The sequence below is a fragment of the Euprymna scolopes genome, chromosome 40, assembly GCF_053919585.1.
Source record: "Euprymna scolopes isolate OS-2025 chromosome 40, ASM5391958v1, whole genome shotgun sequence".
Taxonomy (NCBI): domain Eukaryota; kingdom Metazoa; phylum Mollusca; class Cephalopoda; order Sepiida; family Sepiolidae; genus Euprymna; species Euprymna scolopes.
The window spans coordinates 26651802-26668699 of NC_136521.1; the positions used below are offsets into that span (position 1 = coordinate 26651802).

General features: G+C 33.3%; 1 protein-coding gene across 4 annotated transcripts in view; it reads left to right on the top strand.

The window, feature by feature from the left end:
• LOC145265449 (cytosolic endo-beta-N-acetylglucosaminidase-like) overlaps nt 1–16898 on the top strand; it is a 72379-nt gene that overhangs the window by 35353 nt on the left and 20128 nt on the right. For all 4 annotated transcript variants that reach the window (XM_080121299.1, XM_080121300.1, XM_080121298.1 and 1 more), the window contains 2 exons: nt 8708–8816; nt 10987–11153. In XM_080121299.1, the coding sequence (XP_079977425.1) occupies nt 8708–8816; nt 10987–11153 (276 nt within the window). The remainder of the gene's footprint in view (nt 1–8707; nt 8817–10986; nt 11154–16898) is intronic.

A 16898-nucleotide genomic window follows, 5' to 3' on the forward strand; every position in this document is an offset into this window, starting at 1 on the left:
AAATTTTTAAAGAAATAAAAAGAGAGAGGGTTGAAATAATATTTTTAACGAAATAAAAAGAGAGAGGGTTGAAATAAAATTTTTAAAGAAATAAAAAGAGAGAGGGTTGAAATAAAATTTTTAAAGAAATAAAAAGAGAGAGGGTTGAAATAAAATTTTTAAAGAAATAAAAAGAGAGAGGGTTGAAATAAAATTTTTAAAGAAATATAAAGAGAGAGGGTTGAAATAAAATTTTTAAAGAAATAAAAAGAGAGAGGGTTGAAATAAAATTTTTAAAGAAATAAAAAGAGAGAAGGTTGAAATAAAATTTTTAAAGAAATAAAAAGAGAGAGGGTTGAAATAAAATCTTTAAAGAAATAAAAAGAGAGAAGGTTGAAATAAAATTTTTAAAGAAATAAAAAGAGAGAAGGTTGAAATAAAATTTTTAAAGAAATAAAAAGATAGAGGGTTGAAATAAAATTTTTAAAGAAATAAAAAGAGAGAGGGTTGAAATAAAATTTTTAAAGAAATAAAAAGAGAGAGGGTTGAAATAAAATTTTTAAAGAAATAAAAAGAGAGAGGGTTGAAATAAAATTTTTAAAGAAATAAAAAGATAGAGGGTTGAAATAAAATTTTTAAAGAAATAAAAAGAGAGAGGGTTGAAATAAAATCTTTAAAGAAATAAAAAGAGAGAAGGTTGAAATAAAATTTTTAAAGAAATAAAAAGAGAGAGGGTTGAAATAAATTTTTAAAGAAATAAAAAGAGAGAGGTTGAAATAAAATTTTTAAAGAAATAAAAAGAGAGAGGGTTGAAATAAAATCTTTAAAGAAATAAAAAGAGAGAAGGTTGAAATAAAATTTTTAAAGAAATAAAAAGAGAGAGGGTTGAAATAAAATTTGTAAAGAAATAAAAAGAGAGAGGGTTGAAATAAAATTTTCAACGAAATAAAAAGAGGGAGGGCTGAAATAAAATCTTTAAAGAAATAAAAAGAGAGAGGGTTGAAATAAAATTTTTAAAGAAATAAAAAGAGAGAGGGTTGAAAGAATTTTTAAAGAAATAAAAAGATAGAGGGTTGAAATAAAATTTTTAAAGAAATAAAAAGAGAGAGGGTTGAAATAAAATCTTTAAAGAAATAAAAAGAGAGAAGGTTGAAATAAAATTTTTAAAGAAATAAAAAGAGAGAGGGTTGAAATAAATTTTTAAAGAAATAAAAAGAGAGAGGTTGAAATAAAATTTTTAAAGAAATAAAAAGAGAGAGGGTTGAAATAAAATCTTTAAAGAAATAAAAAGAGAGAAGGTTGAAATAAAATTTTTAAAGAAATAAAAAGAGAGAGGGTTGAAATAAAATTTTTAAAGAAATAAAAAGAGAGAGGGTTGAAATAAAATTTTTAACGAAATAAAAAGAGGGAGGGCTGAAATAAAATCTTTAAAGAAATAAAAAGAGAGAGGGTTGAAATAAAATCTTTAAAGAAATAAAAAGAGAAAGGGTTGAAATAAAATTTTTAAAGAAATAAAAAGAGAGAGGGTTGAAATAAAATTTTTAAAGAAATAAAAAGAGAGAGGGTTGAAATAAAATTTGTAAAGAAATAAAAAGAGAAAGGGTTGAAATTAAATTTTTAAAGAAATAAAAGGAGAGAGGGTTGAAATAAAATCTTTAAAGAAATAAAAAGAGAGAAGGTTGAAATAAAATTTTTAAAGAAATAAAAAGAGAGAGGGTTGAAATAAAATTTGTAAAGAAATAAAAAGAGAAAGGGTTGAAATAAAATTTTTAAAGAAATAAAAAGAGAGAGGGTTGAAATAAAATTTTTAAAGAAATAAAAAGAGAGAGGGTTGAAATAAAATTTTTAAAGAAATAAAAAGGAGAGAGGGTTGAAATAAAATTTTTAAAGAAATAAAAAGAGAGAGGGTTGAAATAAAATTTTTAAAGAAATAAAAAGAGAGAGGGTTGAAATAAAATTTGTAAAGAAATAAAAAGAGAAAGGGTTGAAATAAAATCTTTAAAGAAATAAAAAGAGAGAGGGTTGAAATAAAATCTTTAAAGAAATAAAAAGAGAGAAGGTTGAAATAAAATTTTTAAAGAAATAAAAAGAGAGAGGGTTGAAATAAAATTTTTAAAGAAATAAAAAGAGAGAAGGTTGAAATAAAATTTTTAAAGAAATAAAAAGAGAGAGGGTTGAAATAAAATTTTTAAAGAAATAAAAAGAGAGAGGGTTGAAATAAAATTTTTAACGAAATAAAAAGAGAGAGGGTTGAAATAAAATTTTTAACGAAATAAAAAGAGAGATGGTTGAAATAAAATTTTTAACGAAATAAAAAGAGAGATGGTTGAAATAAAATTTTTAAAGAAATAAAAAGAGAGAGGGTTGAAATAAAATTTTTAAAGAAATATAAAGAGAAAGGGTTGAAATAAAATTTTTAAAGAAATATAAAGAGAAAGGGTTGAAATAAAGGTGTTACATGTACTTTTCTATTTTGGAAGCCATGTCCACTCTTTATCTGTGCCTAAACCTAAACGTAAATTTTATGGACAAAGCTTCTTTCTTAGCACTGCACGCCTGTGAAATTCTTTTCCGCTTGCCTGCTTTCCAGCTGACTACAATTTGGTCATCTTCAAGTCCAATGTAAACAAATTCTTAATGAGTTGTCCCCTTAAGTAATCCAATTTACCAAATTTCCACTACTAACGACTACTACGATATTGTCCCATTGACTACTGTACAAAAATTTCATTCACTAAAGTTTTCAATTTGGATTTTTCTGAAAGACAATTTAAAACCAAGTCAAAACCAAGTTTAGCAAAAGAAAAGGGACTACTCGTCCATATGTTTGGCTTAATATATTAAGCCGACCATATTTATGAATGACCCCTTTTCTTTAAAATCCTTGATTTATATGCATAGAGATAAACAATATCTTGCACATTAAGTTGAAAAAACACCAGCATTAAAAAATAAATCATCCATCACTGAAAAAATTACTTGAAGTAAACTGGAAAAACATTTATGACAGGTGAGAAAAAATTGAGAGAGGATTAAATTTCGTTTTCATCTGCATTTGATTAAAATAATCTGCAAATCAACAAGTTGTAATTGAAAGGAATTTCACTGTTTATTGATTTTCAAACATTTGTGATACCAAATTAAAGAACTAACACTAACCTATGCTCAATACAATGTCAAACTATTGAGATTCCTGCCACACATTTCAGAGCTTTTCAAAAAGACAACTTTAGTTTCAACAACATGAAAAAATAATGTGAAATAATTTACAAGTTTATTCACATTATTTTTCTTATTATGTTCAATAATGCTTAGATCTCTAAAATACCCAGCATTAGTTGAAAGGCCATCTTGTGGTAAATGTACTAATGTTGTCACTATAATGTTAATAACAGAATAAAGATAAAGAAGAGAGTTGAGCACAGGATGAATCCTTGAGGCATGCCAGTGTTGATACTTTGAGCTTTGGACTTATGCCCATTGGCAACTACTTGTATAAACCTATTGGAGAGAAAAGATTCAGTGTTTGAGAAGATATTTCCAGATATTTCATAGTTGAAAATCTTGTGAATTAAACCTTTATGCTAAACCCTGTCAAATGCTTTTGATATGTCAATAGATTCACTGATCCTTGATTCTATGTGAAATTACAGTCAGTACATCAGCTGTAGATCTTGCAGGATAGGAACCATATCGTTTGTCACTGAGTAGGTTGTTTTTGCTGAGAATTTTTGTATTTAACATGGATTCAAGCAACTTACTCATGACACACAGTAGACTAATTGATCTGTACTGAAATGCAGAAGACCAGTATCCATTATTTTTAAATACTAGGTAAAGGTTTTTCAAGGTGTTGGGAAGCATTTATCGTTTAGGTATTGATTAAACAGCTTTGCACGAATGGGTGCTAGTTCCAGATAATGTTTTTTGAGTACTATAACTGGAATACTGATATCAAGGTTCTTAATGATTGTGTCAACATCACGAACAAATATGTGGATGTCACTCAGATTATTTTCGGTCTTGGGAAGAAATTTAGGAGGTAGGTGGTTCTGATCACATAAGGTTGAGTTTGATGCAAAGTTCTTGGCAAATGCTGACAAAATCACTACTGGCCCATTGATAATGATTGGGAGAGAAGACTTTCTTTGTTATTCACCAAAACTCGTGGGAATCAAGTCTTTGTTCTTCGCCTTTGGACTTGATGGACTTTATATGACTTTTTCCCATTTTCTATGATCTTTTTCAGTGATTGCTGACAATTCTAAAGGCAACTTTAGTTTCAAGAAAATGATACCAAATAGTAGCCTCTTATGTTCAAGTGGCAATACAGCTGGTTTAAAGTAAAAAAAAAAATTTCATTTATTATTCATGTGTTGTTAATCTGGATAAAATATAATATTGTCATTTTTCAAAAGTTTTTGTTAAATGATTTTCTCAGAATTTAATTCTATTTAGACATTGTGAGTTCAATTCCTAATGAAGGAATTTAAACAATCAACTATTTACATGGAATGAGTATCCTACCTCAAGATAATTAAATAAGGGGTTCAACTAGGGAAACGTGCGACTTACCTAATTAGCACGTGTGCATAATTCAATGGGTCGGTCGTGGAATGAAATGAATAAAGAAGAAAGAAACAAAAATGGCTGCCCTATCTCTTTATATGCCTGCAATGTGACCACCCGATATGCAAATGAGATGCTCCTGGTTGGAGATAAAAGAGGGTTGATTTTTGAGAGGGTCGTTCATTTTGAAGTTGGATTTCAAAGCAATAAGTTGAATTAGCAGAAGTATGTTGGGAGTTGAGAGAAGGTGCGTTACGTGTAGTTAGAAGTTTGGACAAAATTGTTGTTAACCTTACCCAGGAAATTATTGGTGTGACGGGCGGAAGAAATAAATTAAGATGTGCCTTTTTAGTAGGCTTACCTGAGGAGGTCAGCAAACTGTTGCGGGCATCGTCACGAATTGATGAATTGACAACAGACGAGTTATTAGCCCGAGCTCAAAACATCTGTAAGGAACAGGAGCCAATTGCAGTAGCAACTAGCATTCAACATGCAACAGTCGAACCACATGGAAGCAATGTAGATTCTCTCCCAGGTAGTAATAAGCGTGTAGGCCCAGTGTGCTATAAATGTAGGGAGGCCAATCATTTTGCTAAGGATTGCCGGAGTGATAGGAGGTGTGTATATCCACGAACACAGAAAACAGTACAATGCTATCGCTGCAATAAGTATGGGCACATATCTCGCAACTGTTCAGGAAACGACGTTGGGGGCAAGGTACTATCGCCACCCTTGCCCCTTGCCAACCAATAAACACAGGATTACCGGTCATTGGCATTAAAATTGACGATGTGCAGTGTTCAGCACTCATAGACACGGGGTGTTCCCGGTCTATAGTAAGTGCACATTACTGTCAGATGTGGCGGGAGCAACCAATCGGTATTATGACGATCAATGGTTTATCCCGAGCATGTTGTGGTAAAGAGACGATTACGATCTGTACTGAGAAGGGTGACACAGCCAAAGTTGATGTTCTGGTGATGCAAGAAAAACCCTTGGCTATGACATGTTGATTGGAATTGATGCAATACAAGCACTAGGAGGCGTCATAATCACAGCAACTGGAGGTGTAATGCTTGGAGAAGGAAAAGAAGTCTGTGCAGCCATGTCTATTGAAGAAAAGGACTTCTGTGCTACGTTTGACGACAAGGAAAAGGCGTGGACTGCAAAGTGGAAATGGACTATGAGCCAGGCACCAGATCGGCTGTGCAACACCATTCCAGAGTATGCAGTTTCTACAAAGAATAGGGCCGCATATGAAGAAGAACTTCAGATGTGGATTGATAACGGATGGTTAATACCATACCCACAGGAGCGTCTGGAACCACCCAAAGGATTAATTCCGCTCATGGCTGTTGAACAACCTACTAAAGACAAAATTAGGCCCGTAATGGATTACCGAGAATTGAATCAACATGTTGATGCTTTCACTGGAAACGCAGACGTGTGCGCTGCTAAACTAAGAGAGTGGCATCAGAAAGGGAGTAATGTAGCACTGCTGGATTTAAAGAGAGCCTACCTGCAGATACATGTCCATGAGTCATTATGGCCATTTCAGACAGTGATAATCAAGGGAAAACAATATTGTTTGGCACGTTTAGGTTTTGGCCTAAACGTAGCACCTTTAATAATGACAACTATTATTAAAACTGTTTTGATGCAGGATGAGACCACGGCAAAAGCTGCTTCAGCTTACATTGATGACATCTACGTTAATGAGGATATAATGCCTGCAGATGTGATTCGAGCAAAACTGGAATCGTTTGGGTTAATAAGCAAAGACCCTAAGCGCCTAAAGGACGGGATGCCCGTGTTAGGCCTAGAGGTCTATGAGAAGGGCAATACTTTGCGATGGAAGCGAGGGAGTGCAATTCCAGAGTTACCCAGTGTATTGATAAGACGCATTGTGTTTTCTATTTGCGATAAATTAGTAGGACATCTACCTGTCTGTGGATGGCTCCGATTGGCAACAGGAGTGTTAAAAAGACGAGTAACTGCAGTAACCAAAGGATGGGACGAAATGGTGGATGATGATTCTCTCCAGCAAATGATGGCTGAAATGTTGTCCAGAGTACATAGGAACGACCCTGCCCAGGGTGAGTGGCAAGTATCTGGAAACGAACTGAATGCATGGGTTGACGCAAGTTCACTGGCTACAGGTGTCATGTTGGAACAGTTGGCTGCCATTGTGGAAGATGTGTGCTGGCTTTGTCCGAAAAATGATGCCCAGCATATAAATTTGGCAGAACTCGATGCCATGTTAAAAGGGCTTAATCTTGCATTGCAATGGCAGGCTAAGGTTGTGCATCTCCACACTGACTCATTGTGTGTTTACCACTGGTTGACCGACACCTTGACTGGAAACGCTCAAGTTAAGACTAGAGCTGCAAGTGAGATGTTAGTACGAAGGAGACTGGCAATAATAAAGCATCTAGTTGACGAATACAGCTTGCAGGTGGACATTACCTTAGTTTCGTCGATGCAGAATTTTTTTACCTTGACAGATTGTGGTCCGACATGTTTCACGATATGGCGCCTGTTGACACGACAGGATGCATCTAGCATTATACGACAGTTGAGAGCTGTTTTTTTTTTAACGTGGTGCCCTGCTGGAAATTCTGACTGATAACACCACTACGTTTTGATGTCAAGAATTTAAAAAATTTACGCAGGAATGGGGGATTAGAATGCATTACCGATGTGCATATTTTCCAGAAGGTAATGGTATAGTGGAGCGGTGTCACCGCACCATTAAAAGAATTGCGGCCAGGACACAGTGTTCCATTCCAGAAGCTGTGTACTGGTATAATGTGACACCAAAGGACGATGCAACACCAGAAACTGCACCAGCTAATGGGATTTACCGCTATGAACAGCGTATAAAAAGAATTGATGTCACACCATCAGTGGTTAGCGTTGTCAATACACCATATCAAGGAAAAATAGACAAAATCATAAGTCCTCAGACCATGTTGATTAATGGTGTACCACGTCATGTAAAAGATATCCACCCCTGTTATATCTCTTCTGATTCTGAGGATAATGAGGAAGATCACATACAGTTCAGGGATGATCCTGATCGCCTACTGCCCCTACAGGTGAGCATAGAAACACTACCTACAGAACCAGATGAGGGAATAATGGAACATACTGGTGGCAATAGTGATGAGAACGATGGACATGAGGAAGTAATATCACCAGTTCCTCATCAAAGTACCCGAGAAAGACGAATACTGCCCACCCTCCGTGATTGTGAAACACCGCCTATAGCACCACGAGAGGTGATGATGAAACATACTGAGGAAGATGGAACCGAGGAAGTGATGCCTCCGATTATTCGAAGGAGTACTCAACAAAGACGGATACTGTCCCCTTGCCCTGATTATGAAACACTGCATAGGGAACCACAAGAGGGGATAATGGAACAGACTGGTTGCAATAACGGTGGTAATGAGTAAGTGCTTCCCCCGATTCTTCGAAGAAGTACCCGACAAAGACGACTGCCCCCCTACCCTGTGTGTGATCATGAGATCAGGGGGGAGTGTAGGGAAACGTGTGACTTACCTAATTAGCACGTGTGAATAATTCAATGGGTCAGTTGTGGAATGAAATGAATGAAGAAGAAAGAAACAAAAATGGCTGCCTCATCTCTTTATATGCCTGCAATGTGACCACCCGATATGCAAATGAGATGCTCCTGGTTGGAGATAAAAGAGGGTTGATTTTTGAGAGGGTCGTTCATTTTGAAGTTGGATTTCAAAGCAATAAGTTGAATTAGCAGAAGTTCGTTTGGAGTTGAGAGAAGGTGCGTTACGTGTAGTTGGAAGTTTGGACAAAAGTGTTGTTAACCTTACCCAGGAAGTTATTGGTGTGACGGGCGAAGGAAATAAAACTCAAGTTATTGAGTTATAGTTTTATATTCTGGGAACGTTTCTTACTCCAACAAAAAACAACTAAAGAAGGTCAGAGAATACAAAGACTGAAATCTTGTGAAAATGTATGCAACAATGCAAAAAATGTAAATAATACTAATTCGTCTTCTCAGAAATATTGTCAAATATTTTATTAATTAGTGTTTAACACTAATCAAAACCCAATCATAATGGAGCCATGGTGTCTGTTCAATTTTTATTAATAATCTTTTTTAATTTTCTTTCAGGTTTTGGTCACTGCTGCATGAATTTTGTCCGTCTCAGTGTCCAGCTTCATTGCCATTAGTCACATCATTTTGTCATGGATACGGAAAAAAATATTTTCTCAATGGAGACGTAAGTATTTTCTAAAAGAATTGAATGTTGCCATTTTCAAAGAAAATTTGTTTTTGCAAATCTCTGTTTTGTTTAATATATATAGAAATCTGCATTATAATTCAACATAATTTTGTCTGTTCTTCAAAAACTACTCAAATGAATTGCTTCTAATTTTGGATGGAGGCATCTGCTGTGTGTTTTGTTGTGGTAAAAGAATAGAATCAGTGAAAGTGGGCATGGGAATTGATGGAAGTTGTTCTCTCAAATTCATTAGCCTCCTTTCTGCCAATCTTTGTTTGCAGTTACTTTTTAGCACCCACACACTTTAACTGCAATGCCCTTTTTAGGATTTTGTCTACACACTAAATGTAGCCATCCGCAGGTAACATTTGTGGGTTTCTTTGCATCAAATCATTGCATGTTTATTCTTCCAGCTAGGTGGGTGTCTGCATCAATCAACCCGGCTTTATTTTTTCCAGAAAAATGTTATGCCCAGTACCCCAGACTCAATATTCAACACCTCTTTGTCATGGTGAGAGTATCATCTGGGATAAAAAAAAATTACTAAAACAATAAACACCTATTGACTTGATTTGAGTCATCCTATGTAGGCATACTGAAACAATAAATTCAGAAGCAGTGCTGTAACTTTTTCTAATGAATGAATGTGCATATGACGGGGAATACCTGTATATGTATACCATGCCTAGTATTCCCAAATGGTCACCAATCTGGTACTGGCCAGGCTCAACATTAACTTTGGTGATCTAATGACAACTGGTGTTTCAATACGATTATAATTATACATAAACACCTATGAAGCTCGCAAACTTCATTTGGTATGAAGAACCCTTGGGATGCTGAATTTGTCATGAAAAATAAAAATTATGCTATTACAAATACTTTATCATTATTTCTACGGAAAGTGCTCAACTGAGCTCCAGTCTTTGGTTCCTTCTTGTAGGACATTCACAGCAAGAACTCGTCTTACTACCATGATGAAAAAATTTCATTTCTTCCAGTTTGTGCCTAATGTTAGGCAAAATCTGCATGGACAGAGTTTCTTTACAAGGATTTCCCACCAGTTGAACACATTACTGCAGAACTGCTTCTCTGCTGATTACAACTTATCTTTAAATCCAATGTCAACAAATTCTTGTCATAAACCATACCATAAGTAATAAAACATAGTTCATGCAATTGGTAAATGTTAGTACTTCCATAGTGTTCTCCAATTTTCAGCTGGAAATCATTTCAGTTTTATTAATCCTTACCCACGAGTTGCTCTTGGCCTTGATAAGTGGTGACTTTAATCATAAAAAACAATCAAAATACTATAATATTACTCCTAATATAAATATCAAAATTACTGTAATTGTCACTGAATTTAGCATCAAGAGCCCTTAAGATGTCATAAGGTGGATATAAATTATTATACTAGTAGTACTACTACTAATTATAAACACTTATAAGTTTCAAAACTATTGGTTAAAATTGTACCACATTTTGCATAACAAGCCTTTGGGATGTTAAGTGCAATAAAATGATGAATATTAATTTGAAGCTTAAATGCAGTTGTGAATGGTGTGGCTCATATGTTGTAATAGCTCCAATACGTAGCTTTTATGGTGTTTAGATTGAATCAAGCATTTTGAAGCTATTGAAGCTATTTTCTTTTGTCGATCAAACTTATGTTTAAAACAGCATTCTCATTTGTAAATGCACAGATTTAATGGAATTTTTCGAACTACTGTTCTCATGTTGAGTGTTATTTTCATGTTTTGGTCGATGTAACCTCTAACCTTCTTCAGGTGCATTTTGAACTCTTGAATCTTTCTGTTAAACTTGAGAATTTGCATGGAATTTTGAACACGGGAGTAGCATGTTTGCGTTCTATCAGCCATGATTGAGTAGAAGTCCTAAATAATTTGCAATTGTATTTTGAGTGTCGCCTACACTGAGGATTCAGCCTCCAAAAGTGTGTAACTTACAACTGAATTTTACTAAGTGTTCTATCCACTACGCTACAGGTACACTAAAACGTTGTGAAAATAACACGCAAGATAGTCTGAAGAATCCAAATAATCTGAATAACGAATCGCCATCTTAAAATTTCAGAAACAAATTTAATGGATTCATTTTAAAAAAAAACAATTTTTCTTTTTTTTTTCCCTTTTTTTTTTTTAAGTGTATCTCAGCTGAGGAATGGGTGAGTCTGGGCTTGCAACAATTGCAACCAGTTCAGAATAAAGATGATGTTGTCTCGCACAAGATGTATTTGGATGATGCTTACCTTGGTGGTGGTTGTTTGTTGGTCGAGAAAACAAATTCACAGAGTAATATAACAATGAACAGGTAGGAAATTTTTATTAATCTTGTTCAATTTGAAGAAACCCAACATGTGCTAACAATCTATGCTAAGGCATTTCATGTTTGTACATATGTTATCAACTTTCACCCACATTTTTAAAAATGAGATCATTCCATCAGCAAAGATGTTGATTGCTGATTTATCTGCTATTACGTTATACTCAAAATACAATTGTGAATTACTTAGGACTTCTACCCAATCATGGCTGACGGAATGAGGACGTGCTATCACCGTGGATTAAATAAATGATTCCATTTGACATTCTGTGCAGATTCCTGAGTTCGGCAAAAAAATTCCTGAATTCAACAAGATAAATCTGAAGAAGGTCGTAGCTTACATCAACCGAAACGTGAAAATAAAACTCAAGATGAGAAAAGTTGTTTGAAGAATCTAAATAATTTGATTAATCTGATTTTTTTTTTTACCTCTATTAGTTGTTTGGAGTTTACAGTAAAATTTATCTTGCATGTGACAACAGTACGAAATCAATTGTTTCTATTTACTTGCCTCCCCACGAGATCAGAGTTAGACACAAAGTCAGTTTTCATTGTGAAAAAAATCCAACTCTCTAAAAGGAGGCACTTTCGATTGGTACAAAAATTTTAATTTTTTCAGTCTTTCTTCTTCAGTGACTAAAGATAAAAATAAAATGTACACTTTGTTCCTAGCTAAAAAGCCAAATTGTTATTGATAAAAATAAATTACTTACTACTCCTTCAGGCAACGCCAAGTAGCCTTGCTAATTTCAAATAAAACTTTTGTTCTTGATCCTAAGCTTCTATATTGATATTATACACCTGACATGACAAAAGAACGATTCTGACTCATTTTATGATTTCATTATTTCTGCCAAATTATATTTTTTACTCAAAAAGGAATTTTTATTTACTTTTCTTGAAAAACTTTTATCAAATATCCTGTCTTGTATTTAATTTTCTTGATTTGCAATTTAAGATGTAATATTTTTAATGAAGAATAATTTTATGATTTAAAATTTAATATTTTTAAAGAAAAATAATTTTATAAGTCAAAATTTAAGAAAATCAATTTTATAATTTAAAATTTCTAACAAGTTTTGCTTAGAATCTTGTTGAATAAAATAATCTTAAAACTAATGAAGAAATATAATCACATTTAAATTATCTTCAATTAATTTAAATATTTTGCTTTGTAATCATTTGATTTAATTTTGTTACATTTTACCAAAATATTGACCAGGATTGAATATTAAAATCAGTGAAATCAATTGAAAATTAATTTTTTGTTATATATCACAAACAAAATAGATTTTTTTTACATTATGTTACTGTAAAAAAAATATTAATTGTTAAACAAAAGTATGGAAAAAATCTTATATATTCAGCATAATAAAACAAAATGGTGCAAAAGACCTCCTGAATGTTTCATGTGTGATCATAGGATCAGTTAGGAGTTTAGTAGTAGTAGTAGTAGTAGTAGTAATGCTATGAATAATCTTATCTCAAAGAAGCAGAAAGTGTGCTTTCTCTGCTACGGGCATGTAAAAAAAAAAAAAAAAATACAAGAAAATACAAGTGTGCTTTCTCTGCTACTGGTGTGTAGAAAATAGAAGATGCAAGTGTTGTGACTTCTTTTATGGAGAAGAATGTTATACGCCAATGTGAATTTGTGAGATTTAATTAACATAAAAGGAACAAAACTTGAAAAGTAAAATTTTGCTTATGTCTAATTTGTAAACATTTATCAGTTTGTTTGCATGTGTAGAAATTTGACTACTGTACAGTTGGGAATTCCAAAGTGTAGCAATATGAGGCAAGAAACAATTAAAGTAGAAGGCCCTATGGCATTTAGGGACCTCAACAATGAAGAGGTAGGAATTTGCTACTTGTCAGGTGTACATTGAGGGGACAGAAGTGTTATGAGTTTTAAGAGTATTAATATTTTTGTATCATCAGGAATTTAGAAATTTCATTTGAACGTCTCAAAAATTTTTTTAGGTCACCAATTTAAAAATGTCAAAGACAGATTTCACCCAAGATAAATGTCACATGACAGCCACAACAGAATGGATGATATTCTTTAAGCAGACATGCTTTATTTATATGTGTGCAAAGTCAAGCAAAATTTATCTCTTCCTTTCTTACTTTTCTATAATTCTTGTAATTCTTTTTTTGATAGAATTATTTTGCTTTATTGTTCATGAAGATGTATCATTTATTTGTTGTGGATATTTTAATTGCTTCTTTCAGATTGTTGTTGTTTTATTCATTTCATGTTGTTTTTCTTTTATTTAAGATGAGACATTTTTTATATTATACAAACTAGCTTTTCATTGGTTGAACTGTCTCCAAATTACAAACTCACTTTTCATTGGTTGAACTGTCTCCAAATTACAAACTCACTTTTCATTGGTTGAACTGTCTCCAAATTACAAACTCACTTTTCATTGATTGAACTGTCTCCAAATTACAAACTCACTTTTCATTGGTTGAACTGTCTCCAAATTACAAACTCACTTTTCATTGATTGAACTGTCTCCAAATTACAAACTCACTTTTCATTGGTTGAACTGTCTCCAAATTACAAACTCACTTTTCATTGGTTGAACTGTCTCCAAATTACAAACTCAATTTTCATTGGTTGAACTGTCTCCAAATTACAAACTCACTTTTCATTGGTTGAACTGTCTCCAAATTACAAACTCACTTTTCATTGGTTGAATTGTCTCCAAATTACAAACTCACTTTTCATTGATTGAACTGCCTCCAAATTACAAACTCACTTTTCATTGATTGAACTGTCTCCAAATTACAAACTCACTTTTCATTGATTGAACTGTCTCCAAATTACAAACTCACTTTTCATTGGTTGAACTGTCTCCAAATTACAAACTCACTTTTCATTGGTTGAACTGCCTCCAAATTACAAACTCACTTTTCATTGGTTGAATTGTCTCCAAATTACAAACTCACTTTTCATTGGTTGAACTGTCTCCAAATTACAAACTCACTTTTCATTGATTGAACTGTCTCCAAATTACAAACTCACCTTTCATTGGTTGAACTGTCTCCAAATTACAAACTCACTTTTCATTGACAGAACTGCCTCCAAATTACAAACTCACTTTTCATTGGTTGAACTGTCTCCAAATTACAAACTCACTTTTCATTGGTTGAACTGTCTCCAAATTACAAACTCACTTTTCATTGGTTGAACTGTCTCCAAATTACAAACTCACTTTTCATTGGTTGAACTGTCTCCAAATTACAAACTCACTTTTCATTGGTTGAACTGTCTCCAAATTACAAACTCACTTTTCATTGGTTGAACTGCCTCCAAATTACAAACTCACTTTTCATTGGTTGAACTGTCTCCAAATTACAAACTCACTTTTCATTGGTTGAACTGTCTCCAAATTACAAACTCACTTTTCATTGGTTGAACTGTCTCCAAATTACAAACTCACTTTTCATTGGTTGAACTGTCTCCAAATTACAAACTCACTTTTCATTGGTTGAACTGTCTCCAAATTACAAACTCACTTTTCATTGGTTGAACTGTCTCCAAATTACAAACTCACTTTTCATTGGTTGAACTGTCTCCAAATTACAAACTCACTTTTCATTGGTTGAACTGTCTCCAAATTACAAACTCACTTTTCATTGGTTGAACTGTCTCCAAATTACAAACTCACTTTTCATTGGTTGAACTGTCTCCAAATTACAAACTCACTTTTCATTGGTTGAACTGTCTCCAAATTACAAACTCACTTTTCATTGGTTGAACTGTCTCCAAATTACAAACTCACTTTTCATTGGTTGAACTGTCTCCAAATTACAAACTCACTTTTCATTGGTTGAACTGTCTCTAAATTACAAACTCACTTTTCATTGGTTGAACTGTCTCCAAATTACAAACTCACTTTTCATTGGTTGAACTGTCTCCAAATTACAAACTCACTTTTCATTGGTTGAACTGTCTCCAAATTACAAACTCACTTTTCATTGGTTGAACTGTCTCCAAATTACAAACTCACTTTTCATTGGTTGAACTGTCTCCAAATTACAAACTCACTTTTCATTGGTTGAACTGTCTCCAAATTACAAACTCACTTTTCATTGGTTGAACTGTCTCCAAATTACAAACTCACTTTTCATTGACAGAACTGCCTCCAAATTACAAACTCACTTTTCATTGGTTGAACTGTCTCCAAATTACAAACTCACTTTTCATTGGTTGAACTGTCTCCAAATTACAAACTCACTTTTCATTGGTTGAACTGTCTCCAAATTACAAACTCACTTTTCATTGGTTGAACTGTCTCCAAATTACAAACTCACTTTTCATTGGTTGAACTGTCTCCAAATTACAAACTCACTTTTCATTGGTTGAACTGTCTCCAAATTACAAACTCACTTTTCATTGGTTGAACTGTCTCCAAATTACAAACTCACTTTTCATTGGTTGAACTGTCTCCAAATTACAAACTCACTTTTCATTGGTTGAACTGTCTCCAAATTACAAACTCACTTTTCATTGGTTGAACTGTCTCCAAATTACAAACTCACTTTTCATTGGTTGAACTGTCTCCAAATTACAAACTCACTTTTCATTGGTTGAACTGTCTCCAAATTACAAACTCACTTTTCATTGGTTGAACTGTCTCCAAATTACAAACTCACTTTTCATTGACAGAACTGCCTCCAAATTACAAACTCACTTTTCATTGGTTGAACTGCCTCCAAATTACAAACTCACTTTTCATTGGTTGAACTGTCTCCAAATTACAAACTCACTTTTCATTGGTTGAACTGTCTCCAAATTACAAACTCACTTTTCATTGGTTGAACTGTCTCCAAATTACAAACTCACTTTTAATTGGTTGAACTGTCTCCAAATTACAAACTCACTTTTCATTGACAGAACTGCCTCCAAATTACAAACTCACTTTTCATTGGTTGAACTGTCTCCAAATTACAAACTCACTTTTCATTGGTTGAACTGTCTCCAAATTACAAACTCACTTTTCATTGGTTGAACTGTCTCCAAATTACAAACTCACTTTTCATTGGTTGAACTGTCTCCAAATTACAAACTCACTTTTCATTGGTTGAACTGTCTCCAAATTACAAACTCACTTTTCATTGGTTGAACTGTCTCCAAATTACAAACTCACTTTTCATTGGTTGAACTGTCTCCAAATTACAAACTCACTTTTCATTGGTTGAACTGTCTCCAAATTACAAACTCACTTTTAATTGGTTGAACTGTCTCCAAATTACAAACTCACTTTTCATTGGTTGAACTGTCTCCAAATTATAAACTCACTTTTCATTGACAGAACTGCCTCCAAATTACAAACTCACTTTTCATTGGTTGAACTGTCTCCAAATTACAAACTCACTTTTCATTGGTTGAACTGTCTCCAAATTACAAACTCACTTTTCATTGGTTGAACTGTCTCCAAATTACAAACTCACTTTTCATTGGTTGAACTGTCTCCAAATTACAAACTCACTTTTCATTGGTTGAACTGTCTCCAAATTACAAACTCACTTTTCATTGGTTGAACTGTCTCCAAATTACAAACTCACTTTTCATTGGTTGAACTGTCTCCAAATTACAAACTCACTTTTCATTGACAGAACTGCCTCCAAATTACAAACTCACTTTCCATTGATTGAACTGTCTCCAAATTACAAACTCACTTTTCATTGGTTGAACTGTCTCCAAATTACAAACTCACTTTT